Below are 25,707 nucleotides of genomic sequence, written 5' to 3'. Positions count from 1 at the left end.
ACTTTTTCTCCATTAGAAAGAGTAACATTTGGGGCTTCCCTGGTGGCGCAGTGGTTGAGAGTCCACTTGCCAATGCAGGGGACACGGGTTCGTGCCCCGGTTCGGGAAGATCCCACATGCCGCAGAGTGGCTGGGCCTGTGAGCCATGGCCACTGAGCCTGCGCGTCCGGAGCCTGTGCTCTGCAACGGGAGAGGCTGCAACAGTAAGAGGCCCGCGTACCACACACACACAAAAAAGAAAGAGTAACATTTGGAAGAGAAAAATGGTGGTGGATGGCAATAGCAGTGTGGAACCGGGAACTAGGGAGTCTAAGGAGGCAAGATGGTGTGAATGTTTTCTGGTTTTGATTCTGGAGATGGAGGAGTATGTCATATTAATATTATACATTGATAAATTATTCAATTAGCTACACTATTAACAGCTTTTTCAGGTGTTCAAGCACTTTTCATGTGTTCAGGTTTCTTACGCATTTATTATCTAATTTAAATCTTTTCACCCAACAGTAGAGAATGTCCTTCCTAAAGGAATGCAGAAAAGAGACACAAAGCTTGTGCTTGATCCCCAGGATTAGAACCACTGCATTCTTTCCCTTGGGCTGGGAGAATGCTCTGCACCTTTTTGGATGGATTAGGTATACAAATCACCTAGTTAGTGGTTCGTAAATCTGTGTGTATCACCTGGGGGAGCCTGTTAGACATGTATTTTCTGGGGCCCCAATTCTGAGATTTGGATTCAGCAAGTCTGGGGTGACACTCATAAGTCTGCACTTTTAACACTTGTCATCTGTTTTAGCCATGTCGTTTGTAAACAGCATGTGACTGGAAATTTAAAAATAGGTCTTAAATTCCCTTTTAGTCACACTTACAAGCTTGTAATTTCTGTCTCCAATTACGATCCTGCTCAGAGAAGTTCAGGCCTAGGATACACTATTAGGGAAACAACTGTCAGAGCAAAGAACAAGCCCACCTAGGAAAAAACAACAAGGAAACTTGATTAATACAGAGTAACCGGGCAGGCTAGGAGACTGAAGAAGCCAGACACACACACCTTCTCCCATGGATTGTGTGGCGTTCATTAATGCCTTTAGTGTCGGACATACGATTGTTCAGTGAGAATTGATTAAAAGAATAACAAATACGTGGACACATAAACATTAAGAAAAGACAGATTCTCCAGTATTGTTTTTCAACTTGTTATTAAACTCGTTTGATAAAATGAAACCTCATATTCGCCTTTAATGTTATTTTGAAGTTTCAACATAAATACGGTGTCTGAAAATAAAGCAATAGACAAGGCGGCGCTGTGCAGCATCACGGTCCAAGGGAAGTGGTGAGTAGAAATGGATGAAGGCGGAGGAAGAAGAAGCGGAGGAAGAAGAACGGGTGGGAGGTTTCGGCTGGAGAAAATGAGCTTACCTCCCAGCATCAGTCCTGGACCGGAAATAGGGGCGCCGGGCCGCGCCGGCTTCCGGCGTCATTTAGCCGCGACTTCCTGTGGAGAGCATGGCGGCCCTTGGCGGTGTCCGCTGGGTGACCCGAGTGAGGCCCGGGGCATGCTGGGGTAGGCGGGAGGGCGGCGGGTTTGTACCGGGCTCACCGAAGTATTCGGGGCGCGAGGCTCCCAGATCCGACCTCAAAGGTTTATGTGACTGTCGTAGACGCTGGTCGCCGCCCCGAATCCCGGGGCATGGAGGAGCCTGTGTACCTCGGCCGTAGCGCAAGCCGCCTCGCGGAGCCAGGTAAGTGCAAGTCCGGCTCCGGTCTGGCCCACGCCCCGACCCTCCTCTCCTGGCCTACCCCAGGACTCCTGCCCCAGCCCCAGCTCTAGCTCTGCTGACCCCGCTCGCAGGGCGAGGACGTGAGGGTGGAGGGCGCCTTTCCCGTGACTATGCTACCGGGAGACGGCGTGGGGCCTGAGCTGATGCACGCTGTCAAGGAGGTGTTCAAGGTGAGTGGCCTGGGGGAGTCAGCCAGCAGGGGCGATGGCCTGGGTTGGAAAGGACTTACTCGATTCTGACCCTGCGATTTTTGACATCTGCCCCTGAAGGCTGCCTCTGTCCCAGTGGAGTTCCAGGAGCATCACCTGAGCGAGGTGCAGAATATGGCATCTGAGGAGAAGCTGGAGCAGGTGCTGAGTTCCATGAAGGAGAACAAGGTGGCCATCATTGGTATGCGTGCCTCCTTGCTACCCCACCCATGTTAGTTAAAATCAAACGAATAAATGTTCATTAATCTTACCTCAGCACACACATAATACATTAATTCTCCCGACCTCCCACCACTGGATTGGTGGCCATCAGTGGGAACCCAGTTGGAAACCCAGGAATTGAGAGATCGTCTGCCTGTCATGCTGTCTATGCAGGAAGGCTCCATGAGTTTGTAGTCTGTCATGGGGCTACATTATGGGTCACCAAGTCTTGTTAACTGTGTTTCTAGAATGCCATTTCTAGCTGCTTCTTTTCTTTTGTCTTCCCTTCTGCTTTCCTACTGTAATCACCTCATTAGATTTTTTGGCTTTCAGTTCTGCCCCTATAGTCCATCCTCTACAGCTCTTTTCTTGGAAAAACCAGCGTGACTCTCAGGCCCAGCCTTAGTGTAGGAGGGTAAGCTGTTTATGAGCTGACCCTCAGCTTTTCTGCCTTTGTTTCTACAACACTTGTTGTGTGCTTTGGTCACACCAGACTATATTAGTTTCCAAATACATGTACTGTCTTGACTTTTGCTGTTTCTTCTGCCACAGTGTTCTCCTTTTGGTGCCACCTGTCAGAATGTTCCTCACTCACTGTATTCGTTTCCTAGGGCTGCCATAACAAAGTACCACAAACCTGGTGCCTTAAAATAACAGAAATGTATTCCTTCCCAGTTCTGGAGGCCAGAATCCTGAAATTAAGGTGTAGGCAGAGCTCCTTCTGAAGACTTGGGTAGAATCCTTCCTTGCCTCTTCCAGCTGTTGGTGGCTCCTGGCAGCTGCTGGCATTCCTTGGTGTTTCTTGGCTTCTGGATACATCAGTTCAGTCTCTGTCTCTGTCTTGATATGGTTTTCTCTACTCTGTGTCTGTGTATCTGTTTCGTTTTCTTTTTTTGTATAAGGATTTGTCATGGGGTTTAGGACCTACTTGGATCCAGTGTGATTCCATCTCAAGATCCTTAACTTATTATATCTGCAGACGCTGTTTTCCCAAATAAGGTCACATTTACAGGTTCTGGGGGTTAGGACATGGGCATATCATTTGGGTGGTTCACTATTCAACCTAGTACACTCACTCAACCTAAGGTCTGGCTGAAGTGCCAGCTGTTCTATGATACTTCCTGATGTTACCAGAGGGAATTTCTTCTCTGTGCTCCTGTGCGTGTTGGTAATACCTCTCCCATGGTATTTATCATTTCTTTCATATTAACTGTCTTCCTCCAATGCATTGTTTGCCCCTTGAGGACAGGAATTTGTGTTGTGTTTTTTGGTTGATATCCCTAGTGCCTGACACATGATATTCAATAAGTGCTGGTTGAAAAGATGTCAAATACATAGACATAGAAACATCAAGAAAGGTCATGGATCCCCTAGATTGTTTCTCAACCTATTAAACCCAGGCTCCTTTTTTTTTGGGGAATTTATTTATTTATTTTGGCTGCACTGGGTCTTAGGTGCAGCACACGGGATCTTTAGTTGTGGCATGCATGTGGGATCTAGTTCCCCGACCAGGGATCGAACCTGAGCCCCCTGCATTGGGAGTAAGTCCAGAGTCTTACCCACTGGACCACCAGGGAAGTCCCGAAACCCAGGCTCTTTGATAACATGAGAAAATTCTTTTCTGTCCTTTTAGGTCATTTTGAAGTTTCAACATAAATTAAATTTGGTGACTAGAAATGAAACAGTGGGCAAAATGTTTCTGGTTTTAACTACATTATTTTCCTTTGCCCTGTGCCTCCAGAGGCATTTAATGTCACTCATTTGGGAGTGGGAGATGGGAGTCTGGGGGGGATCACTGAGGGGATTGGACACCAATGTGGGTTCCCTTGGGCTTGGCCTGTGCCTAACCACCCCCGCTCCCACCTCAACTTTGTTTATGCAGGAAAGATCCACACCCCGATGGAGTATAAGGGGGAACTAGCCTCCTACGATATGCGACTGAGGTAGGTGGTGGGAGGACTTGGGTGAGTGGGGTACTGGGGCACCAGGCACAGTGCTCATGGCTCTGCCCCATCCCCAGGCGTAAGTTGGACTTGTTTGCCAACGTAGTCCATGTGAAGTCACTTCCTGGGTACAAGACCCGACACAACAATCTAGATTTGGTGATTATTCGAGAGCAGACAGAAGGGGAGTACAGCTCTCTGGAACACGAGGTGAGGCCCTAGAAATCGCAGAGGGCAGGGGTGAAGGGGGGAGAGAGGCACAGCTCCTTCCCTTTTTTCTAGTGTCACCCAGCTGCTTCTCTCTTACGCAGAGTGCGAGGGGCGTGATTGAGTGCCTGAAGATTGTCACTCGAACCAAATCTCAGCGGATCGCAAAGTTCGCCTTTGACTATGCCACTAAGAAGGGGCGGGGCAAGGTCACAGCTGTCCACAAGGCCAATATCATGTGAGGGACGTGGCTTTGCATGGGGTAGGTTCATGGGAAGGTAGCTCCCTGCACTCTATCGGCTGAATGTTCCCTTTGGTCCATGGACAGGAAACTGGGGGATGGGTTGTTCCTGCAGTGCTGTGAGGAAGTTGCTGAACTGTACCCCAAGATCAAGTTTGAGACAATGATCATAGACAACTGCTGCATGCAGGTGAGGCCCTCCCGGTGTCTCCATTCTCAATGCTGAGCAAGGCAGGGAATAGGATTTACGTCTCCTCCATGCCCACATTTTGCCCCCAGCTGGTGCAGAATCCTTACCAGTTTGATGTGCTGGTGATGCCCAACCTCTATGGGAACATTATTGACAATCTGGCTGCTGGCCTGGTTGGGGGAGCTGGTGTGGTCCCTGGTGAGAGCTACAGTGCAGAGTATGCAGTCTTCGAGACGGTGAGTGAAGTCACCACCTCCCTCAGCCCTCTCTGTGCCCTTCTTCTGACCTCAGGTCCCCTTGATAGCTCTCCCCCAGTGCATCCCCCTCCTAAGTGACCCTGGCCTGCTTCTGTCCTCCCAACCCTTACATCTTCTCGGTGTTCCTGGCTTGACCTTTCATTCTAATGCCCTTCCCTGACCTCAGCTTCTGCAGAATGTCTGCCCCCAGTGACTCTGGCCTGCTCCTCTTTCCACAGGGTGCCCGGCATCCATTTGCCCAGGCGGTGGGCAGGAATATAGCCAACCCCACAGCCATGCTGTTGTCAGCTTCCAACATGCTGCGGCATCTCAAGTAGGTCACTGTCAGCCCGGGGAGGCAGCTGGCTGTTGTTCGGGGAGCACAGGTGGGGAAATCAGGGGGATGATGTGGGGAGAATCTCAGTTTCTTTCTGTCCACATTGACAGTCTCGAGCATCATTCCAACACGATTGCAGATGCGGTGAAGAAGGTGATCAAAGTCGGCAAGGTGAGTTTAGAAAGGCTGTGGGGTTTAGAGTCTCAGCAGGACTTTCTGGGGAACCTGAGTTGGGGCCTCCTTTCCCTCCAGGTCCCAAGAGCCTCTGCTCTCTGCTTTTCCCCCAGTCCTGTCAGGGCTGTTCATTTCCCTTCTCTTGGCTGTTTCATCCTCTTGATCTCTCCTTTGCCTCCTAGTTCCCATCTGCTATTCCCTCTTTCCTGCTCCATCCATTGGCACTTTAATTGGCCATCTTAATGCAGAACTTGCAGCTTCCTATCGAAGGGGAGATGGAGGAGCAGAGGGAGATAGCTGGCAGGATGAGGCACCAGTGCCACTTCCTTCACACCTGGAAGCCCATCATCTGCCATTACCCTGCCAGTCATCTGTGCTTCCACCTGGTCTTCTCTATTTCCCCCGAGGCATCCTTCTCCTGTCTCCAATCTGCATTTCCCTTCTCACTCATGCTCAGCTTCCCACCCTCGCCCAGGCCACAGCAGAACTCGGAACAGTGGCTCTGGCCCTCAAAAGACAGGAATGGATGGGTCCATGCTCTTCCAAACCTGGCCACCTCCTTGCATCTCTGCTGCATTGTCTTCTTTTTCTGGCCTTGTCACCCTCTTTGGATTCCATTTCCATCATACTTCCCTGCCTTCATGGGCTCTCTTTTCTTCCCCACGGCTGTTGCCGGTGGTGGCTGTAGGTGCGGACTCGAGACATGGGCGGCTACAGCACCACAACCGACTTCATCAAGTCTGTCATCGGCCACCTGCACCCCTATGGGGGCTAGAGCCCTTTATTCCCTCCAGCCTCACAAGGACCGTACACCTCCCTTCAGTACAGTGGACCAGAGAAGTGCCCTAAACCTGTAGACCATTATCACCTTCTGGGCAGAGCCTAGGTTGTCTGGGGCTGGCTTCCTTAGGGAACTTAGGTGGTGGGGGGTTAGGGATGGGGCCCAGGCCACAGAGGTGATGACAGTTCTCCCCCACAGGTTCGAACTTCTCACATGGGTGGTTATGCCACCTGCCAAGACTTCACTGAGGCGGTCATTGGTGCCCTGTCCAACCCATAGGTCCCACCATGTAAGGTGTCCAATAAAACATATGACATGATACGACTCGTGAATTTGTTTTTATTTTTATTGGGCTATAGGGGATGGGCTGGGAAATATCTCTGTAAGTTGTGCCCTCCTAGGGAAATGTCCATTCTAATTTTCCTGGGACAGCTTTCGGAGCTTTTTCTTTTTCTTGGAGCTGCTGTTCTTGCTGGCAGCAGCCTCTTCAGGTCCACTGCTAAGAGGCTCCTCCTTGGAAGAGAATTTCCTCTTTTTCTTGGGGACCCTCTTGTTTCCTGACTCTTCAGGGTCACTATCTGGTTCCTCTTTGGGGAATGATTTCTTCCTCTTGGTAAGACTTCCACTGCCAGCTGTCTCTTCAAGATCACTAACCAGCTCCTCCTTGGGAAAAGATTTCTTTTTTTTGGGGTTGGAGGAGACAGATGGGTCTTCCATTCCATTCTCCTGAGGAGCCTCCTGGGGCTTTTGCTTTTTCTTCTTTTTGGGTCTTTCACTTGTCTCCTGATGGCAGAAAGGGAAAAATGGGCATGAAAGAGTGTCATCCATTGTATGAACACGTGCACACACCCCGTTAGAATTCCAGCTGTTAAGTACCCAGGGCAGAAAGACTGGTGGATAGAAATGGTGTTAAAATTGTCCAGTGTTCCTGGGATGATTTTTAAATTGTATGGCTCTAACTCCGGAAATGCATGTCAAAGGTGACACCACCCCCCGCCCCCCGGCCAATCACTTAGAAGGTAGGGAGAATACACAATTATCTAAGCCCAATAAGTAATTTACAGAAAGCCCTACCATGCTGGTTGCAAAAGAATCATGACACCAAGTTCCAGAGTGGACCCTGAAACATAGGCGGACTGGGCACGACAATCCCAGGGAGAATGATTCTAACATAGCACACTGGAGCCCTCCCTGCCCTCAACCCCCAGTATGAAATGCTACCATTTCTAGATATGTCTGGGAACAAGCAGAGCAGGAATTTACACTACCCACAGTTGAGGACTCCTGGGAAGCAGCCAAGGACAGAACACACTAGCCCAGTGAACAGGTGTTGCTACAAACCAGCGCTCTGGGCTCTTGAGCGAGTTCTCTCAGCACCTATCTCCTTCCTATAGAATCAAGAGGTAGTTTTAGAGGTTTCAGATCCTTATTTCAGTCCAAAAGCCTGTATTCCAGACCTTGACTTGAGGTGGCATATCCTCCGTTCTGCTGTTTTCTGTCCTATGGCTTAAGATCTTCACCCAGGGGTAAGGGCTGTCTACTACTGACCTCACATTCCTCCAGGGTACTACTGCTGTTTTCTGAAGATGCCAGGGCAATCGCAGCCAGCCTTTTCTTTTCCTTCTTCAAGCGTTTCTTCTCCTGTTTCTCCAGCTTTCTAGTAATCTCAGCAGCCGCTTCCTCTGCCTGGCCAAAGAAAAGTGCTGAGAAGGCTTGAAGACCTCTGGTTCCCCAGGTCTCTCTCTTGGCTTTATTGGATCAGGCTCATTAAATCAGTTTTATGCCTCCACTCTACATGGTCAGGCTAAGACAGTTCATCAACTCCAACAGCCAGCTCTGGTTCTCCCCACCTGACCTGACCCAAACTGACCTGAACCATTGCCTCCTTCATGACATCCAGATTCTTTCGTGGAATCTCTCCAGTCTCATAGAAGGACAGCCGCTCCTCAACTTGTTCTCGAAGCTTCTCCCCAAATACACTGGTTGGTACCTCTGGATATGCATGTAAGTAAACATAGCACGTCAGTCTCTAAAGGGACAAACTACTCACCACCCCCAGTATTCCCTCTACCCTCAGCTTCACTCAGACCCAAAGTTATCAACACTCACTAGGTGAACTGCTGTTGACGAAAAATACTGCCATCATTGTAGAAGCTGCTAGGGTAGTCAGCCTCCCTCCCTCCCAACTGCCAACTTCCCCACCCATACCAGAGAAGCAATCGATTCGTGAGGCAATACTGCATTTGTTTGCCAGGTATCGGGAGATGCGGCCTTTGTTCTTGGCAGCTGCTCGGCCAATGAAGGTAGAGTGGAAAATGAGTCCATATTTTGGGGTGTTACCCCTTGTCTTCAGGGCTCTGGGAGAAGAATATTCAGCGGAGAGTTTTAAGATCAGAAATTTCAACCGCGTTAGCTAAGGCAGCGCCTCCCTTCCCCTCTTCCCTGTTTCCAGGTAAGCCTCAGGCTGGGATGGGTCTCTACCCCACCTCATGCCAAGCCACCACTCCCAGAGGCAGAGGGAAGGCATCCAATGTCGCTGACCTGGAAAGTTGGTCCCTGTGCTGGGCCCAGGGAATCACTCAGACACCAGGACTGGCCATCACCCCCATAGCAGAGGCCTGTACAGGTCAGGGAGCCCTGGGCAACCATCACCGTGATCCCCAAACAAGCAGTGGGCACCAGAAGTGGCACCTGAGTGTGGGCAGGTGCCCTCACTGGTACCTGAACAGGGCCTTTTCAGCCCCAAGGATCTGCACTGTGGATGCTGGATACTTGGCCAGATTGGTGAGACTGCCAGCGTGAGCAATGAGACGTGCACCTACCTGGAGAAGGATTCAAGGAATTAGAGAAGCTGGGATTGCCAACCTACCAACTGCATAATCCTGCTTCACCTCCTCCCCATCAAGTACAACTGAGGAAGATATGATGGGTCAGGACATACAGCAATACAAATATACATGGTAATTCCTTAATCCCCCATTTTTTGGTTCCCATGACGCACCGCTTCCCCAATTAGGGCGGATAGGCTGGGGGCTACTTGGCTCATCTTGGATCGCAGGTAAGTGTGTAGGCTTTGGCGGTACTCTGACAAAGACACCACACGACTGGAGAAGCTCTCGATGTTTATCAAGTCAATGGCTGATATGTCCATGCCTAAGGGACATCAAGTATGAATGCAGGAGCCCAGTATTCAGAGCCCTTACCTTATTTTGGCTGCCAGGCTCTATACTGACCCATGGAGGACCGCGAGGCATCCAGAATAGCCTTAGCCTTGGCTGCATCCATTGTCAGCTCCTCCAGCTTCTCCAACTTTTCTTCATTCAGCTCCCTTCGGTTTCCAATGAACTGAGCAAGGCGGCAGTATGTAGCATTGTCATTGATGATCTTTACCAGCTCAGGAAAGTGATATCCATACCACTCCCTGCAAAGAGCCACAATCACTCCATGGCCCAGCTGCCATGTCTCAAAGCTATAGCCTCAGCCCTCTCCAGATCTACTCTTTGCCTGGAGGAAACCGGAACAAATCAGATCCAAAACCTCAACTCCATGTCCCCCCATTCACAATACAGACCAGGCAAAGGGCCTGGGCTGAGGTGTATATGAGGTGCGTTTACTCTGCCTCCTCTTTCTATACAGTCAGTGTAAGAACACAGCCTGTGGTAAGCACCAGGAGGCCCAGCTCCACCCCACGTGGTTCTACCCACAGGAGCCAGTCCTGATTTCAAGATTCAAAATTAGCTAAACCACAGACCCAAGACCTTGTTTCTAAGGGGTCACCCCTGCACTTTACCTGACACGCATGGAGAAGGTATTGATGTCCTTATCCAGCTGGTCCAGGAGGCTAATGGACTGGATAATCATATTGTCCACTCGGTTCACATTAAACTTAACTTTGGCACGAGAATAGCTGTGTCCCAGCCCCAGTTGGGCTTTACAAGCAGACAGATCAGTCAGACCCTTCACCAGGTTGTGGAAGTGCAGACGGACTCCTGGAGGAGGGCAACACTGTGAGCAAGGAAGGGCTGAGCTAGCTCCTGCACCCACGGGCACCAGCCAAGCAGGAGGGCTTCCAAAAAGCAACCTTAAGCCTAATGAGTTTCTAGACACCCCCACCCAGAATTCAAAAATGTCAATAGATGGTCTCACCTCGAAGGATCTCGGCTATGACACCTCCAGTCTGGCAGTTGTACCCTAACTCCTCTTGTATAGCAGCACCTATCTTGGGGTCCCCAACCCCCAGGAGCACTTTCTTCTTTTTGGATGGTAGGTGAGTCTCCAAGAGCAGGCGGAGGTCCTCATGAACAACACCTCAGGGCAAAGAACAGAGATCCCACTAACATGCTGAAGGATGCTTAAATTATAAAAAGGAATCCTGTCCCCTCAACTGATCACTGACAGACTGATCTTACGTTGGTCTTGCAGAGCATGCTAGGATGGTGTGCCTAGAGCCCTCCCCTTCAGGCTTTGCTCAGAGACATGGAGACATCAGTGATTATACTCAGGGGATTGACAGACTCAGGTCATCACTGCAAAGCCTGCATCAACCATGGGAGGAACACGACTCGGGCCCAATAACGTAAGTATAAAATACATTACTGACAGCTTAAAAAACACCCTGGAGCACAACAGGAGCATTTAGTACTGGATTTACCTTCTGGGACCAAACCTCTTTCTCTTGGCTTTTGGTATCAAAATCAATTGAACAAAGTAGCAGAAAACCACATTTGATTGGGTCTAGTATTATACCAGTCCCCCCACCCCAGCCAGATTTCATTTAGGAATCATTTATCACTACAGTGCCCACAAGAAATAAGGCCTACATCCTAGAGTGTGCAATTTAAAAGGTTAACAGTAGCAGGCTTATCTCCCTAAAATATTTAGTGGCAAACTCACCTTCAGACACAGCGTTGGCATTTTCCAAGGCAACCTGGGACGAGGAAAAGGGACAAAAAGCCACGAGACGAACGATGTTGTGGAACTTGCCCAGGTTCAGCACGCACTCCTCCACCTGGGGGAGAGAAAGACGATGAGTAGTTTCCTTCCCTCCCTCTTGCCTCTAGGGCGCAGTAAAGCAGCTGCAGGTCTGGACCAACCGAACACTTTAAAAATGAACGGATCACGGGCCCTAAATCCCGGTTCCGCTTCATCGGTACGGAGTGGAGTCCGGGAGATTTACTTTCTTATATTTTTGCATTTTTCATATAGAGTTTTATTTGCTCTTTACGCAAATATGAAAATCTGCATTTTGTAGAGAGTGCACACAAATTCGAATGCGGGAGACTTAAATGCTTCTAACACGATTCTAATCACGAATGCAGGTAGGCACCCCCTGTTCTTGAGCTGTAGCGCACAGCGCACCCCCCAACGCGCGGCCGGCCACGTGGGAGCGCGCGGTGCATGCTGGGGCCCGCGCTGCCCGAGGGGCTGCGGCGCGGCCGGGAGAGCCCACCGCGTCCACTCACCTGCGGCAGCAGCAGGCTTATCTCCTCTACTTCCTTCAGCGCCAGCAGCGCGTAGCCAACCGCATGCTCGAAGAGCACGTGCAGCAGCACCTGGAAAAGGAGCCGGGGCGCGAGCGTCAGCGCGGCCCCCGCGTTCGCCTGGCTTCGCTCCCCGGGCAGGCCCGGGCCCCGGCCAGAACCCAGGCCCAAACCATGGCCTCCGCCTCGCCGGCAACCCGCAACCACTCCTCACCATGGCGCTCGCTCCTGGCCCGGCTCGCACTGCGGCGAGCGGGTTCTGGAGCGCAGAACCAGGCTCCGGAGGCCGCGCCCCCGCGTCGTCGGCCAATCAGAGGCCGGGGACTGTACCTTTCCGCGCCTTCGGAGGGGGTTCGGCGGAGTGGTACGGCCCGCAGGGCTGGGGCGCGAGTGCGCTTTTTCCGGCCTCGGCTGAGGCTTGGTTGCTGGGGACGCGCGGGGCCGAGGGGGCAAAACGGTTTGGAAAGGCTCTTTTCCGGATAACTGTCCAATCCCTCATGTTTTCATCCTGTAAATTACGGGCAGCAGAGCTCTGTGGAATCCGGGCTGGAGGCCCCCGCGCGGGCCGCGGCGATCCTTCCGGGCAGAAACTATTGCGGAGCCCACTGTCCTCAGCGCCGGGGATCTCTGGACCCAGGCGACCTCATGACCCCTTTCGGCCCCGCCGGGCACTGGGGACGACCCTGTCTGGAGCCCCGGGTCCGCGCGCCCTCCCCTCCTTACCGGGACGGAAGCGGGGCCTGGGGTGAGCTGGCGCAGACCCTGAGGCATCGTGATTCCTAGTGGCTGGCTTCGTGCTTTTAAATTGTTTTTTATTTCTTCTTAAAAATAAGGGCGTCAGGCGCTGAAGTAAGAAAGAACGATGATCCCACCTCTTCCTAGGTCGGTTTCTCGTTCCCTGCTTCTGCAGAACCCTGCTCCTTTTGCGGGGCCACGTGTCGCTCGCCCTAGTGCACGGCCCTAAATTCTTAACACCCGGTTAGCTCCGAGTGAACTGGAGCTGCTTCCGTGTCCTCGGGGCAGCTTTTGGGCACTCGGGCGACTATTTTGAAATTACTTTTGCTTTAATAATTAATATTAGAGTTATAAATCCAAATCCTGGTTACCCCAAAGTGGTATATATGCTGGTAAATTTAAAAGTAAGTCATCTTAAGGGGATTTTTTTATAACTTAAATTCCCACAGCTAACGTGCATTTATAATTTTAAGGTATTTTCTTAAGCAATGCAGTTATTTGACAAGATCCAATTACTGAGCTCACTCTTTTTTTTTGTAATTATTTATTTTGTCTATTTATTTTTGGCTGCATTGCGTCTCTGTTGCTGCGCACGGGCTTTCTCTAGTTGCAGAGAGCGGGGGCTACTCTTCGCGGTGCGTGGGCTTCTCATTGCGGTGGCTGCTCTTGTGGAGCATGGGCTCTGGCGTGCAGGCTTCAGTAGTTGTGGCTCATGGGCTCTAGAGTGCAGACTCAGTAGTTGTGGCGCATGGGCTTAGTTGCTCCGTGGCATGTGAGATCTTCCCAGGCCAGGGATCGAACCTGTGTCCCTTGCATTGGCAGGAGATTCTTAACCACGGCACCACCAGGGAAGTCCCTGAGCTCACTCTTAAAACCTAATAAACTTTACTTAATCTTAAATCTTAAAATTGCATAGTCTCAATATTGCTTGCAAATGTGCTTGAATTTTGTTACATGTATCCACTTACAGTCATGAGTCTGAATCAGTCACTCCATGTCACATTTTAAAATGGAATTGCAAAATTATTACATCAGAATATTAAATTCTCTTAAACATTATAATTACCAAATTAAATAGAAGTTTCCAAAATGTAATGGAAGGGCTTCCCTGGTGGCGCAGTGGTTAAGACTCAGCCTGCCAACGCAGGGCACACAGGTTTGAGCCCTGGTCGGGGAAGATCCCACATGCCATGGAGCAGCTTAGCCCCCGTGCGCCAGAACTACTGAGCCTGCGCTCTAGAGCCTGTGAGCCACAACTACTGAGCCCACATGCCATAACTACTGAAGCCCACGTGCTTAGAGCCCATGCTCCAGAACAAGAGAAGCCACCACAGTGAGAAGCCCGCGCATTGCAACGAACAGTGGCCCCCGCTCGCTGCAACTAGAGAAAGCAGTTCGCAGCAATGAAGACCCAATGCAGCCAAAAATAAATAAATTTAAAAAAATGTAATGGAAAATGTTAATGCTATGACTGATTTACTTCGTACTTCTGTACTTAATCCTAAATATTCCTGGGGTTACAGGTGCTTATCTACTAAGGTAGGGGGTTTCAAAGGAGAAGTTGAAATGGGATTGCAGAATTAATTTAGACATTCTTGGCCAGCATGAAAAAAGTAGGATGAAAGAAAATATTGAAATAATAATACATCACATAGAGTAAGGAATATTGATTTATAAAACTTTTGTCTCAAACATACATATGTATACATGTAAATATACACATATACATGTATATACAAATATATATACCATATATATAAGTTATATAAATGCACACTTCTGTGGATTAAATACAGAAAGCCTGAGAGTCACTGAGCTGAAAGTTAACCAGAGTCATACTTTGACTTAGAGAGTCATACTTTGCTAACTTAGAGAGGTGGCTGAAGAAAAGTGCACTTCCACTAGTGAGGCAGAAAAGCTTTTGATTAGATGGGGACATGGTATAAACAGTAAGAATATTTCTTTGGCTTCTTTACCTCCCTCTACTAAACTATCTTCCCTGGTACTTCATAATCCTGACCTCCATGGGCATCTCTGTAGCATGTGATGTCAAAGGCCATATCTCCCTTGCCTTTGGGCTGTTTGTTAGGTTCACCAAATTTGGGGATGATTTTTAAGCAGCAGTGAATATGAATGAGTCAGCAAACCTGGGTTCAGATCCCAGCTCTGCTACTTACAAAGTGACCTTATGTTAATTGCCCAACCTTCCTGAGTTTTCATTTCTTTTGCAGAATGAAGATGGAGGATTCATTCATCCTGTCAACAAACATTTTACTGAACATAGGCCAGGTGTGACAGAGGTGTGGTAGCTAGTATGTGACACAGATGTGGTACCTGGCATGTAGTAGGAACGAATGTTAGTGGACTTTCATCTTGTTCTTTTGTCCCCCTTATCAATAAATAGTGATACATTTTTTTAATCACAATATTTCATTTTACCTATTCTCAGTTGAGTCTCAGTTCTCCCATCACTTCCCATAAAATCTACTAAAACCCCATTTTTTATACACCCAGCTGCTCTGATTCATTTCTATCATGTTAGCCATTAACTTGCACATGTAGACAGAACACCTCTAAACATTTGTTTCACACAGGAAACAGTTTTGCATTTCATTTTTCAACTTCCAGTGGCAGTAGATGGACAGTTTACTGATTAAATGTTGTTGGAACCTGTAAAATATGTTCAGTGTATAAACTTGCCAGTTACTGTTATCTCAGTTGTTTCAGGTTTAAACGGGGTTGCTAAGAATCCTTCAGATTTCCTCTCTTCTTCAGGTCTTTTCAAAATTGCACTAGGGGGCTTTCCTGGTGGCGCAGTGGTTGAGAGTCTGCCTGCCGATGCAGGGGACACGGGTTCGTGCCCCGGTCCGGGAAGATCCCACATGCCGCAGAGCAGCTGGGCCCGTAAGCCATGGCCACTGAGCCTGCGCGTCTGGAGCCTGTGCTCCGCAACGGGAGAGGCCACAACAGTGAGAGGCCCACGTACGGCAAAAAAAAAAAAAAAAAAAATTGCACTAGGGTTTATGGGAGCATTCTCATACCCTAGTTGCAGGGGAAAAGGGGGGCTCAGTTCCCTGTGCTCAGGAGCTGGTGCTGTGTCTTGGGACCCCATCAATCCCTGCTATAAAAGGCTGCTTTGGACTGGCCCCTGGACCTGTGTACTTTGTCCTCTGAGACACACTGATCTCAGCCAGGTGCTTGAAATCTCTGAGCTCTGGGTCTCCTTATGTCAGGCCTCTACTGGTTCCATGCCATGTGGCACCAGTGTATTTCCTCACTGAGGCAGGCGTGGTCTTTGGGATCATCTGCCTGCCACTCGTAGGCTGAGAGGACCAGGCTCATTACCAGAGGAACTTTTATCCTAACCTTTCCCTCATGAATGCTCTATAAGCTTTCCTGTGTTGCACTGACCATTGCATTGGGGTGAGTGTGGGACCTCTAGAGCAGAGGTCAGTAAACCATGACCCTGGGACCAAATCTGGCCTGTGGCTTGTTTTTGTAGGGCCTAAGAGCTAAGAATGATTTTCACATTTTTAAAGGGTTATAAAAAAAAAATTGTGACAGAGACTATATGTGGTCCACAAAGTCTAAAATATTTATTATCTGACCATTTATGCAAAAGGATTGCCAGTTCCTGTTCTTGAGGTATGCGGCTTCATCTGTGCCATGTTCGGGAAGCATGGCAGAAGTGAACAGATATGATATTTGTAGAAATGAAAAACTCGTTGAAATTTAAAAGAAATGCATCGATTCATTAGCAAATTAGGCATGGCTTAAGAAAGTATTAGTGAACTGGAAGATCTAACCAAATAATTTATCCAGAACGCTACAAAGAGAGATAAAGAGGTGAAAGAGCGATTAGGAGATATAGCATGTGGAATGAGAGAATCTAGCTTCTGTTCTGCCCAGAAAGCAGAAAGGATAAATGGGAGTGTATTAGTGAGGGTTCTCCAGAGAAACAGAAGCAATAGGATATAGCTATAGATACAGATATAGATATAAATATAGATAAGAGATTTATTATAGGAATTGGCTCACATGGTTATGGAGGCCGAGAAGTTCCTTGGTCTGCAGGCTGCAAGCTGGATGATGTAATTCAGTTTGAGCCAGAAGGCCTGAGAATGGGGGTGGAGGCAGCTGATGTTACAGACCCAGGTCTGATACTGAAAGCCTGAGAACCCAGAGTCTAAGGGGAGGAGGAAATGGATGTCTCAGCTCAAGCTGAGATGGAACTAATGTGCCCTTTCTTCACCTTTTGGCTCTGTTCTGGTGCTCAGCGGATTGGAGGATGACCACCCACGTTTGGGAGGGCCATCTGCTTTACTCAGTTCAATTCAGATGCTAATCTCTTCCAGGAGCACCCTCACAAACACACCCAGATATAGTGTTTTACCAGCTATCTGGGCATCCCTCAGCCCAGTCAAGTGTACAACATAAAATTAACCATCACCAGGAAGAACAATATTTGAAGAGCTGGTGGATGCAGTTTCCCCAGAACTGATGAAAAGCATGGATCCAAAGGTGCAGGAATGCATCTCAAGCAGGATAAATAAAAAGAAATCCAGGCTTTCACCCATTGTAATAAACCAGCAAAACACCAAGAACAAAGAGGTCTTGAAAGCATATTTTAAATTATTAATTCAAATTTATAATGGCCACAGATTATTCAGGATTTCTACTTTCTTGGACCATTTTTGTTATAGTTTTCTGGGAATTTGTTCATTTCATCTGTGCTTTCACATTTTATAGTATAGATTTGAATTGGAGAATTTTTTATGTTTTCTGCATCATCTGTAGTTGTGATTTTTTTTATCCTTAATATTTATTTTTACTTTCTTTCCATCGGTCTTGTCAGAAAGTTTTTAATCTTATTACCATTTCAAACAATGAACTTTTGATTTTGTTGATTCTCTCTATTGTCTGTTTATTTTCTTTTAAATTAGTTTTTGCTCTTATATTTATTATTTCCTTTCTTCTACTTGTTTGGCTTTATTTTGCTGTTCTCTGTTTCATTTCTTAATATGAATGTTGGTTCATTGGTTTAAACTTTTCTCCTTCAATATGCATTTCCCTCTAAGTACTTCTTTAGCCGTATTCCGCAAATTTTGGCATGCAATACTTTCATTATAATTCAATTCCAAATTTATTCTAGTTTCCATTATGATAGCTTCTATGACCCACACATTGTTTAGATGGGTGTTAAAGGTTGAAGTCTGCCTTGCTTTCTATTGCTGCTTTCTAAGCATTATTTCCTCCTCTTTCTCTTAGAAAATCCCCAGCCACCCATCACTGCCTGGTAGCATCCAATTTTGCACTGGAAAGGACACTACTTACTTTTTGGATGAGGAGGCAAGATGCTATTGATCAAAACAGTTTTGGGGTGCCACAAGCTGTTGCATTTCCTCACCTCAGATTTACTATCCTGATTGCATTGTTCCAGCTTCTGTCAATGTCAGACTAGTTCTTTAAGTTGCCAGTGTGGCCCTGACAGCTGGCATCATTTTATGTGTGTGAGGCCCAGGCGACTCATTTTAGTCTGCCGACACTTCACAGACAGGAAGATTGAACTGGTGGGGGTGGTGGGAGGGTGAGCAGAGAAATGAGCCCAAAGCTGCATCTATTCATCTTCTCAGAACCCAGAGTAAGCAATGTAATTCAGCTGGTCTTTTTTGGGCCCCTGAGAACATAGGTATGTTTTGAGCTAGCAGGCACCTTGGAGACCATATGATCTAACATCTTCTTTTGTGGATGAGGAATCAGCTATAACTGTTAATGTTCAAGAAGCTACAGAATCAATTTTTCCATTCACCAAAAAAAAAAAGGTGGGGGGGAACTTCTCTGGTGGTCCAGTGGCTAAGACTCCACACTCCCAATGCAGGGGACCCTGGTTTGATCACTGGTCAGGGAACTAGATCCCACATGATGCACCTAGGAGTTTGCATGCCGCAGCTGAGGATCCTGCATACCACAGCTGAGGATCCCACATACTGCAACTAAAAGATCCCACATGTCACAAGGAAGATCCTGCACACAGCAACAGAGATCTGCGTGCCGCAACTAAAACCCGACGCAGACAAATAAATAAATAAATACTAAAAAAAAAGTGAGTGTGAAGGTACTGTAAGTGTACTTAAAAAAAAAGAGGTTTTGTTTGCCTATTGCATGCCAACTATCTTTTTAGGTGCTGAGGGTACAGTTGTAAACAAAACCAAGTCCCTGCCACCATGGAGTTTACACCCTAGGGGAGACAGAAAATCAAGTAAATACGTAGGACATCAGGCTTTGGTACGTGTTAAGGAATGTTGCATTGTTTTATAGAGGCCATTGGTGAAGAGGCGACATTTTGAGTAGAGAGCTTAAGCGGATAAACCATGAAGAGATCTGGGAGGATAATAAAAGCGGTAGTAGTACTAACCCACGACCTCTTCCTTCAGAGACGTCACTGAAGACTTCATCCTCAAGTGCTAAGATGTTTCACCGTGGGAGGCTGACCAGGGTTCCTGAGGAAGATTTCAGGGTCAGGAGGGAATTTAGGTATTCACAGAAGAATGTGTAAGTCATTTGGAGATGGAGGGTGGAAAGAGAGTGGAGGCAAGAGGTGTAAGATCCATTCTGGTCAGTAGTTGGACAAAAGACTAAAGGATCTAGCATGTAAGATCCAGGATGTAAGAAGCCTTGAATAAAGGCCAGGATGAATGGCTTGGGTCTGGTGAGACTCTTACTCTCCATAAAGCAGTGTTTGATTGGAGATTAGTTTGGAGGTGACGTACAAGACAGATTTCTCACCAAGTTCCAGCTAAGAAAATGTCCTGCACGGGCAGCAGGTCTGAAGCGTGCTCCAGGCTCAGCTTTAAAAAGCCACATGGCGGGTCTTCCCTGGTGGCGCAGTGGTTGAGAATCCGCCTGCCAATGCAGGGGACATGGGTTAGTGCCCCGGTCCGGGAAGATCCCACATGCCGCGGAGCAGCTGGGCCCGTGAGCCATGGCCGCTGAGCATGCGCGTCCGGAGTCTGTGCTCCGCAACGGGAGAGGCCATTGGGAAGGATAATACACTATAGCATCTCTTCCTCTTTTCTTTTGCCCAGCCTTTGGCTCACTGTGTCATTTTGGTATAAATTAACACAGAGTTTTTACTCTGGGCAACACTAATGGGGATCTATGGAAATGAATGTGCTATTTAAGTTCCAGGGACCAGGGAGAGTTTCAGGAAAGGACATTGCATGAAACAACCACAGGATGGCGGCACTTCACACTCACTTCGTGAATTTTTCACATCAAATTTCAAAGGCTTCTAGCGATTCCTAGGCCAAAGAAACCCTGCAACATTCTTTGGTAATGAGTTACACATATATGCAACATTTCCTCACAAAGACTCAGAAGAATGGGAAGCCTTCTAGGACGATCATTTAGGAGTACAGGGTAAAAGTTTTGATCAGTCATTGCTGCTTGTGTTCATAACCTGAGCCTGAGGATGTTTGATCTTATAATAATATGTGATAATATCTGTTATTTATGGAGCGCTTAGCCTAATGCTTGGCACTTAGTCTTACATGTGTCTGCTTGTTGAATCTTCACAACAGAGTTTGGAAGTTGGGTTTATATGGTTAATTCTCCAGACACAGTCAGTGATAGAGAGATCTGTATGATCTACATACCTCATCTGCCTGACTATGATGCTGGGCCTTTCTTTACATTTTCCAAACTAATACTGCATTGAAGAATAAATTATGTGGCACAATACTACAGACAGCTGTCTTTAATAGAAATCTTCAGCACTCAAAACCAATCCCAATTTACAGAATTGGATGGCACGCACACACCTGGTGATTTTGCCCTTGAAGATTGAATTTCAGTTTTTGTTCCCTAGGAACCAAAAAGGATAAAGTCCATGTGCACCTGTCCTTAGGTTTTAAAGGTATCCCTTGGAAACAGCACATGAGATATAAAAATATCCATCTGATGATCTTTGTCTGCTGTCTGGAGGGTTTAGTCCATTTGCATTTATTTTGATTCCTGATATATTTTGATTTATTTATATTTATATGCTTTGTATTTTTTGTGCTGTTTTTGTTTCTTTGCTCCTCCCTCCCCCCCTTTTTCTTGGAGGCACTAGTAACCTAAGATCACTTTATATTTTTATTTTTTTAGTAGCTAATGTTCTTTATTATTTTTCTTTTTTTTAATTAAAATTTTATTGAAGTGTAGTTGATTTACAATTTTGTGTTAGTTTCAGGTGTACAGCAAAGTGGTTCAGTTATGTATATACATGTATCTATTCTTTTTCAAATTCTTTTCCCATTTAGGTTGCTACATAATATTGAGCAGAGTTCCTTGTACTATACAGTAGGTCTTGTTGGTTATTCATTTTAAATATAGCACTGTGTACATGTCAATCCCAAACTTAACTATCCCTCCCACCCACCCTTTTCCCCTGGTAACCATAAGTTTGTTCTCTAAGTCTGTGAGTCTGTTTCTGTTTTGTAAATAAATATCTAGGAAGATATTGAATACAGTTCCCTGTGCTATACAGTAGATCCTTGTTGTTTATCTATTTTATATATAGTAATGTGTATCTGTTAATTGCAAACTCCTAATTCATCCCCCCCTTCCCCTTTGGTAACCATAAGTTTGTTTTCTATGTCTGTGAATCTATTTTTGTTTTGTAAACAAGCTGATTTGTATCATTTTTTTAAGATTTCACACATACATGATATCATATGATACTTGCCTTTCTCTGTCTGTCTTAGTGTGATAAACTCTAGGTCCATCCATGTTGCTGCAAATGGCATTATTTCATTCTTTTTTATGGTTGAGTAATATTCCATTGTGTGTGTGTGTGTGTGTGTGTGTGTGTGTGTGTGTGTGTGTGTATATATATATATATATATTCCATGTCTTCTTTATCCATTTATCTGTTGATGGACACTTAGGTTGTTTCCATGTCTTGGCGACTGAAAATAGTACTGCTATGAACATTGGGGTGCATGTACCTTTTAGAATTAGAGTTTTTGTCTTTTCCAAATATATGCCCAGGAGTGGGATTACTGGATCATATGGTAACTCTATTTTCAGTTTTAAGGAAACTCCATACTATTCTCCATAGTGGCTGCACCAATTTACATTCCCACAAATAGTTTAGGAGGGTTCCCTTTTCTCCATACCCTCTCCAGCATTTATTATTTTTAGACTTTTTGATGATGGCCATTCTGACAGGTGTGAGGTGATACCTTATAATTTTGATTTGCATTTCTCTAGTAATTAGTGAAGTTTAGCATCTTTTCATGTGCCTGTTGGTCATCTGTATGTCTTCTTTGGAAAAATGTCTATTTAGGTCTTCTGCCCATTTTTTTTTTTTTTGCGGTACGTGGGCCTCTCACTGTTGTGGCCTCTCCCGTTGAGGAGCACAGGCTCAGGATGCGCAGGTTCAGTGGCCATGGCTCACGGGCCCAGCCGCTCTGCGGCATGTGAGATCTTCCTGGACCGGGGCACGAACCCGTGTCCCCTGCATGGGCAGGCGGACTCTCAACCACTGCGCCACCAGGGAAGCCCTGCTGCCCATTTTTTTGATTGGTTGTTTTGTTGATATTGAGCTGTATGAACCATTTGTGTATTTTGGAAATTAATCCCTTGTTGGCTGCATTGTTTGCAAATATTTTCTCCCATTCCATAGGTTGTTTTTTCATTTTGTTTATGGCTTCCTCTGCTGTGCAAAAGCTTTTAAGTTTAATTTGGTCCCATTTGTTTATTTCTGCTTTTGTTTACATTACTCTAGGAGATTAATCCAAAAAAACTATTGCTGTGATTTATGTCGAAGAGTGTTCTGCCTATGTTTTTCTCTAGGAGTTTTATAGTATCTGGTCTTATATTTAGGTCTTTAATTCATTTTGAGTTTATTTTTGCGTATGGTGTTAGGAAGTGTTCTACTTTCATTCTTTCACATGTAGCTGTCCAGTTTTCCCAGCACCACTTATTGAAGAGACTGTCTTCTCTCCATTGTATATTCTTGTCATCTTTATCATAGATTAATTGACCATAAGAGTGTGAGTTTATTTCTGGGCTTTCTATCCTGTTCTATTGATCTATGTGTCTGTTTTTGTGCCAGTACTGTACTATTTTGATTATTGTAGCTTTGTAGTATAGTTTGAATTCAGGGAACATGATTTTTCCAGTTCTGTTCTTCTTTCTCAAGATTGTTTTGGCTATTCAGGGTCTTTAGTTTTTTCCATACAAATTTAAAAAATGTTTTGTTCTAGTTCTGTGAAAAATGCCACTGGTAATTTGATAGGGACTGCACTGAATGTGTAGATTGCCTTGGGTAGTATGGTCTTTTTAACAATATTGATTCTTCCAATCCAAGAACACTGTATATCTTTCCATTTGTTTGCATGGTCTTTAATTTCTTTCATCAGTGTCTTATAGTTTTCGGAGTACAGGTTTTTTGCCTCTTTAGGTAGGTTTATTCCTAAGTATTTTATTCTTTTTGATGTGATGGTAAAAAACCTAAGATCACTTTAAATTAAATTTTCCATTTGAGTTTTTTTTTTTTTGAACATGCAGCTGGTATGGGGATTTTGATTCTCTGTGTGAGGGCTGCCTTGTGGATATAAATTCTCAAAGGAGACTTTTTGTCCACCACTTTCTGCTGAGGTCAAGAGAGACAAATGTCCCTTTTGTTTGGCAGGCTTATTCCTTATTGTCTCTTATACAGCATGTGGAACTTTGGTGCCCCAGCTTTGGGTAGGGCTCTACAAAGCATATCTGAATTGAGGATCACCAGTGTAGTGGATGCTGTTGGTACACTGCCCAGGTACCTACTGACTGGTTCATCACTCCCAGTTTCTGTGAGTGTGTGAGTCACGGGGTGATCAGGTGTCCCCCTTGATCTTCAGCAAAAGTGTGTTCCTACTTATGTGGTTCTGTGTATAATGGAGCTCTTTATAGACATTGAGCATGTATATTATTAGAAATGAAAGGATCAGCCTGTAGAAATAGTGTCTGACAGAAAAATTCAGTGTCTCTTTCATTTCCCTCCAGTAAGACAAATTCACAGACAAACTAAGGTAATATCAGTAAGATACCAGTTATATTCCTATGGATGAATTATTAAATAGACTTTCTAGTTCAAATCATTCTTAGGTGAGCTGAGGAAAGAAAGAAAGAGAGGAAAGAAGGAAGGAAGGGAAGGAAAGAGGGAAGGAGGGAAGAGTGGTCTTCATACTTGATGACCCCTGGATAGGCTGAGTAGCAAAGCTTTAAGATGGAATTAGCTGGAAGATCAAACCTGAGAATGCAGAGATGAAAGCACAATTTAGACAGTTTTCTAACGACATGTCCCAGCTGTAAAGCCACACCACATGAACATCCCTCCTCTCTTACCCTTGCCTTCTTTCTCTACCCAACTCCCTAGCTCACCTAGTTTCCTGTTGCGCTTGACAGTAGCAGGAGCCATCATTAATGAATCCTCTGACGGATGTCTTTCAAAAAAGCTTTAGCGTTTTCTTGATAGAGATCTGGTAACTATTCGAATTAGGAGATCTGTTAAAATATGTCCAAAAATTCTTCGAGAGCTGAAGCCAAATTTCCTTCTCTTTGAGTGTAAGCTAGACTTAGTGACTCCATTCTAATGAATAGAAACTGGTGGAATTGATAGTGTAACTTCTTAGAACAGGTTATAAGAGGCCTTGTGGCTTCCTCTTTGCTTTCTCTCGGATCACTGGCTCTGGGGGGAAATCAGCTGCTGTGTTGTGAGGACACCCAAGCAGCCTATGAAGAGGTCCACGTGGGGAGTAATCAAGTCTGTGGATAGCCAGCAAAGAACTGAAGGCTCCTGCCAGCAGCTGTGAGTGAGCCATTTGCAAACATATCTTCTAGCCCTGTCAAATCTTCTGATGACCATAGCCCTGCCTCAGATCTTGACTGCAATATGCAGAACCAGAACTGCCCAGTGAAGCCAATCCCAAGTTCTTGACCCACAGAAACTGTGTGAGATAATAAATGTTTATTGTTTTAAGCTGTTAAGTTTTGGGGCTAATTTGTTATGCAGCAACAGATAACAAATACATTCCTTCACATAAAGTTGTGCGTCATCAGAACAGGATAATTTGTCTGTGTTTGTGGTGGGTGTGTAGGGATATTGGTTAAACTTGGAAGCCTGAGGGTAACCACTGGAAGTCCTGGGTTGTTACTGGCACCCTGCTGATACTTGCCCTTGCTGGCAAGGCCTCTTCAGCGGTCTGGCCTCCAGGGCTGATGCCCCCATGAGACTTCTGCACAGAACCAGTATGTGACACACAGCATTGCCAGAGACAAGGCTCTGCACTGCACCCTTTGCAAAACTCCCCCCCAAACCACCTTCCGTGTCCCTTTACAATAAACAATCAAATTCCTTTTAGAATTTCATGCATGAGAAAGATTTTTATGCCCTGAGAAATATTTTGTTTCCTTCAATTAGATAAGGAGAACCACACTGCTCTCTCTCCTTGCCTTGCTGCCAGGGAGGCTCCAGTGCATTTTTGGTGCTTGATGGCATCAGCTCCCCTCAGGCTAGTTTCTGGGGAATCACCATCTTCCCACTCACCAAGGCTGGACTTCAGTTCATTTACTTTTATTTTCATCGGCTTCTTCAACCTTTTGTTTACACTGGCTCACCTCCTTTGAATAGAGGTGGTGATCAGGAATGTGGGTCCCTCTGCAACCTCCTCCCAGTTGATGGGGCTGCCAGAAACCTGTCCCAACATGGGCTCCTTGCAAAAAGTCTATGATGGTGGTCATGGTCCTGCCCCCTCTTCCCAAGTCTGGAGCCGAGGGAAACCGCTGTGAGTGCAAGGTCTAGAGCTGCCTGAGCCAAGATACAGGGAAGGGCAGTTAGTGAGGGGAAGGCTCAGCTCTTCTAAAAGGTGGATAAAGCCATTGTCCTCCTGTTTTGGTAGCAAACAAGGGCTTGAGACTGAGTAATCAAGGTTCCCACGTTCACTGAGAAGAGGGAGAATGTGCATGTGTGTGAGAAGAGAGAGGAAGAGAGAACGATTTGTGGGGGTGAGATGAGCCAGTGGGAGTCCAAGGATCAGCCCCAGGACCCTGCTCCATTAGTCCCAGCTGTCAGTGGGGAGGTCTCTGAGCACTCCTTCCAGAGGCTGACCTCCAAGGACGAGCCTGAGGCTGGGCTTGGCCAGAGTCTGGTCTGACGCCAGGGGGT

The 25,707-nt window shown here is 46.4% G+C and overlaps 3 protein-coding genes and 5 non-coding genes across 9 annotated transcripts in view; 1 reads left to right on the top strand and 7 right to left on the bottom strand.

The window, feature by feature from the left end:
* The first annotated feature begins 1,480 nt into the window (after positions 1–1,480).
* On the top strand, positions 1,481–6,616 carry IDH3B (isocitrate dehydrogenase (NAD(+)) 3 non-catalytic subunit beta). 2 transcript variants are annotated; one of them, XR_003427203.1, is made up of 13 exons: positions 1,481–1,539; positions 1,659–1,739; positions 1,850–1,948; positions 2,048–2,168; positions 4,071–4,131; positions 4,209–4,341; positions 4,443–4,576; positions 4,667–4,769; positions 4,859–5,005; positions 5,245–5,339; positions 5,453–5,513; positions 6,205–6,402; positions 6,496–6,616. XR_003427203.1 is itself a non-coding variant. In XM_027078733.1 (12 exons), exons 1-12 carry the CDS (start codon positions 1,504–1,506, stop codon positions 6,289–6,291), a joined length of 1,158 nt encoding a protein of 385 aa, XP_026934534.1. In that variant the 5' UTR covers positions 1,481–1,503; the 3' UTR covers positions 6,292–6,616. The 2 variants fall into 2 exon arrangements, 1 of the variants encoding a protein (XP_026934534.1); XM_027078733.1 differs by having other exon boundaries at positions 6,205–6,616.
* Positions 6,617–6,620: 4 nt separating this feature from the next.
* Positions 6,621–12,120, bottom strand: NOP56 (NOP56 ribonucleoprotein). Its single transcript, XM_027078732.1, has 12 exons — positions 11,992–12,120; positions 11,760–11,849; positions 11,191–11,305; positions 10,444–10,605; positions 10,088–10,286; positions 9,531–9,718; positions 9,299–9,450; positions 9,019–9,119; positions 8,506–8,654; positions 8,168–8,289; positions 7,846–7,983; positions 6,621–7,080 (listed from the first exon to the last, which is right to left on the bottom strand). The coding sequence occupies exons 1-12, from the start codon at positions 11,992–11,994 to the stop codon at positions 6,712–6,714; spliced, it is 1,788 nt and encodes a 595-aa protein (XP_026934533.1). The 5' UTR covers positions 11,995–12,120; the 3' UTR covers positions 6,621–6,711.
* LOC113605475 (small nucleolar RNA SNORD57) lies at positions 8,053–8,123 on the bottom strand. Its single transcript, XR_003427241.1, has one exon. It is a non-coding gene; the product is annotated as a small nucleolar RNA SNORD57 (small nucleolar RNA).
* Positions 8,377–8,448, bottom strand: LOC113605476 (small nucleolar RNA SNORD56). The gene has a single exon (XR_003427242.1). It is a non-coding gene; the product is annotated as a small nucleolar RNA SNORD56 (small nucleolar RNA).
* On the bottom strand, positions 8,871–8,956 carry LOC113605478 (small nucleolar RNA SNORD86). Its single transcript, XR_003427244.1, has one exon. It is a non-coding gene; the product is annotated as a small nucleolar RNA SNORD86 (small nucleolar RNA).
* On the bottom strand, positions 9,842–9,973 carry LOC113605477 (small nucleolar RNA SNORA51). The gene has a single exon (XR_003427243.1). It is a non-coding gene; the product is annotated as a small nucleolar RNA SNORA51 (small nucleolar RNA).
* On the bottom strand, positions 10,762–10,829 carry LOC113605479 (small nucleolar RNA SNORD110). Its single transcript, XR_003427245.1, has one exon. It is a non-coding gene; the product is annotated as a small nucleolar RNA SNORD110 (small nucleolar RNA).
* Positions 12,121–24,488: 12,368 nt separating the features above from the next.
* TMC2 (transmembrane channel like 2) overlaps positions 24,489–25,707 on the bottom strand; it is a 64,900-nt gene continuing 63,681 nt past the window's right edge. Inside the window, 1 exon segment of the mRNA XM_027078062.1 lies at positions 24,489–25,705. Coding sequence (XP_026933863.1) covers positions 25,611–25,705 — 95 coding nt within the window. The 3' untranslated portion in view covers positions 24,489–25,610.

Source organism: Aethalodelphis obliquidens, unplaced genomic scaffold (assembly GCF_003676395.1).
Source record: "Aethalodelphis obliquidens isolate GAN/ISIS:26980383/991018 unplaced genomic scaffold, ASM367639v1 scaffold42, whole genome shotgun sequence".
NCBI classification, from domain to species: Eukaryota; Metazoa; Chordata; class Mammalia; order Artiodactyla; family Delphinidae; genus Aethalodelphis; species Aethalodelphis obliquidens.
The sequence above is the reverse complement of the archived record's forward strand: the minus strand, read 5'-3'. Positions and strand labels throughout refer to the sequence as shown.

Excerpts from the sequence above, each read along its gene's own strand:
- NOP56 (XM_027078732.1), bottom strand. Across the intron at positions 11,306-11,759 it reads TAAGCCTGCTGCTGCCGCAG|GTGGAGGAGTGCGTGCTGAA; the intron begins GTGAGTGGACGC and ends TCTCTCCCCCAG. Across the intron at positions 9,451-9,530 it reads TGCCTCGCGGTCCTCCATGG|GCATGGACATATCAGCCATT; the intron begins GTCAGTATAGAG and ends GATGTCCCTTAG.
- IDH3B (XM_027078733.1), top strand. The coding sequence starts at position 1,504 with ATGGCGGCCCTTGGCGGTGTCCGCTGGGTGACCCGA. Across the intron at positions 4,342-4,442 it reads ACAGCTCTCTGGAACACGAG|AGTGCGAGGGGCGTGATTGA; the intron begins GTGAGGCCCTAG and ends TCTCTTACGCAG. Across the intron at positions 4,577-4,666 it reads GTCCACAAGGCCAATATCAT|GAAACTGGGGGATGGGTTGT; the intron begins GTGAGGGACGTG and ends GTCCATGGACAG.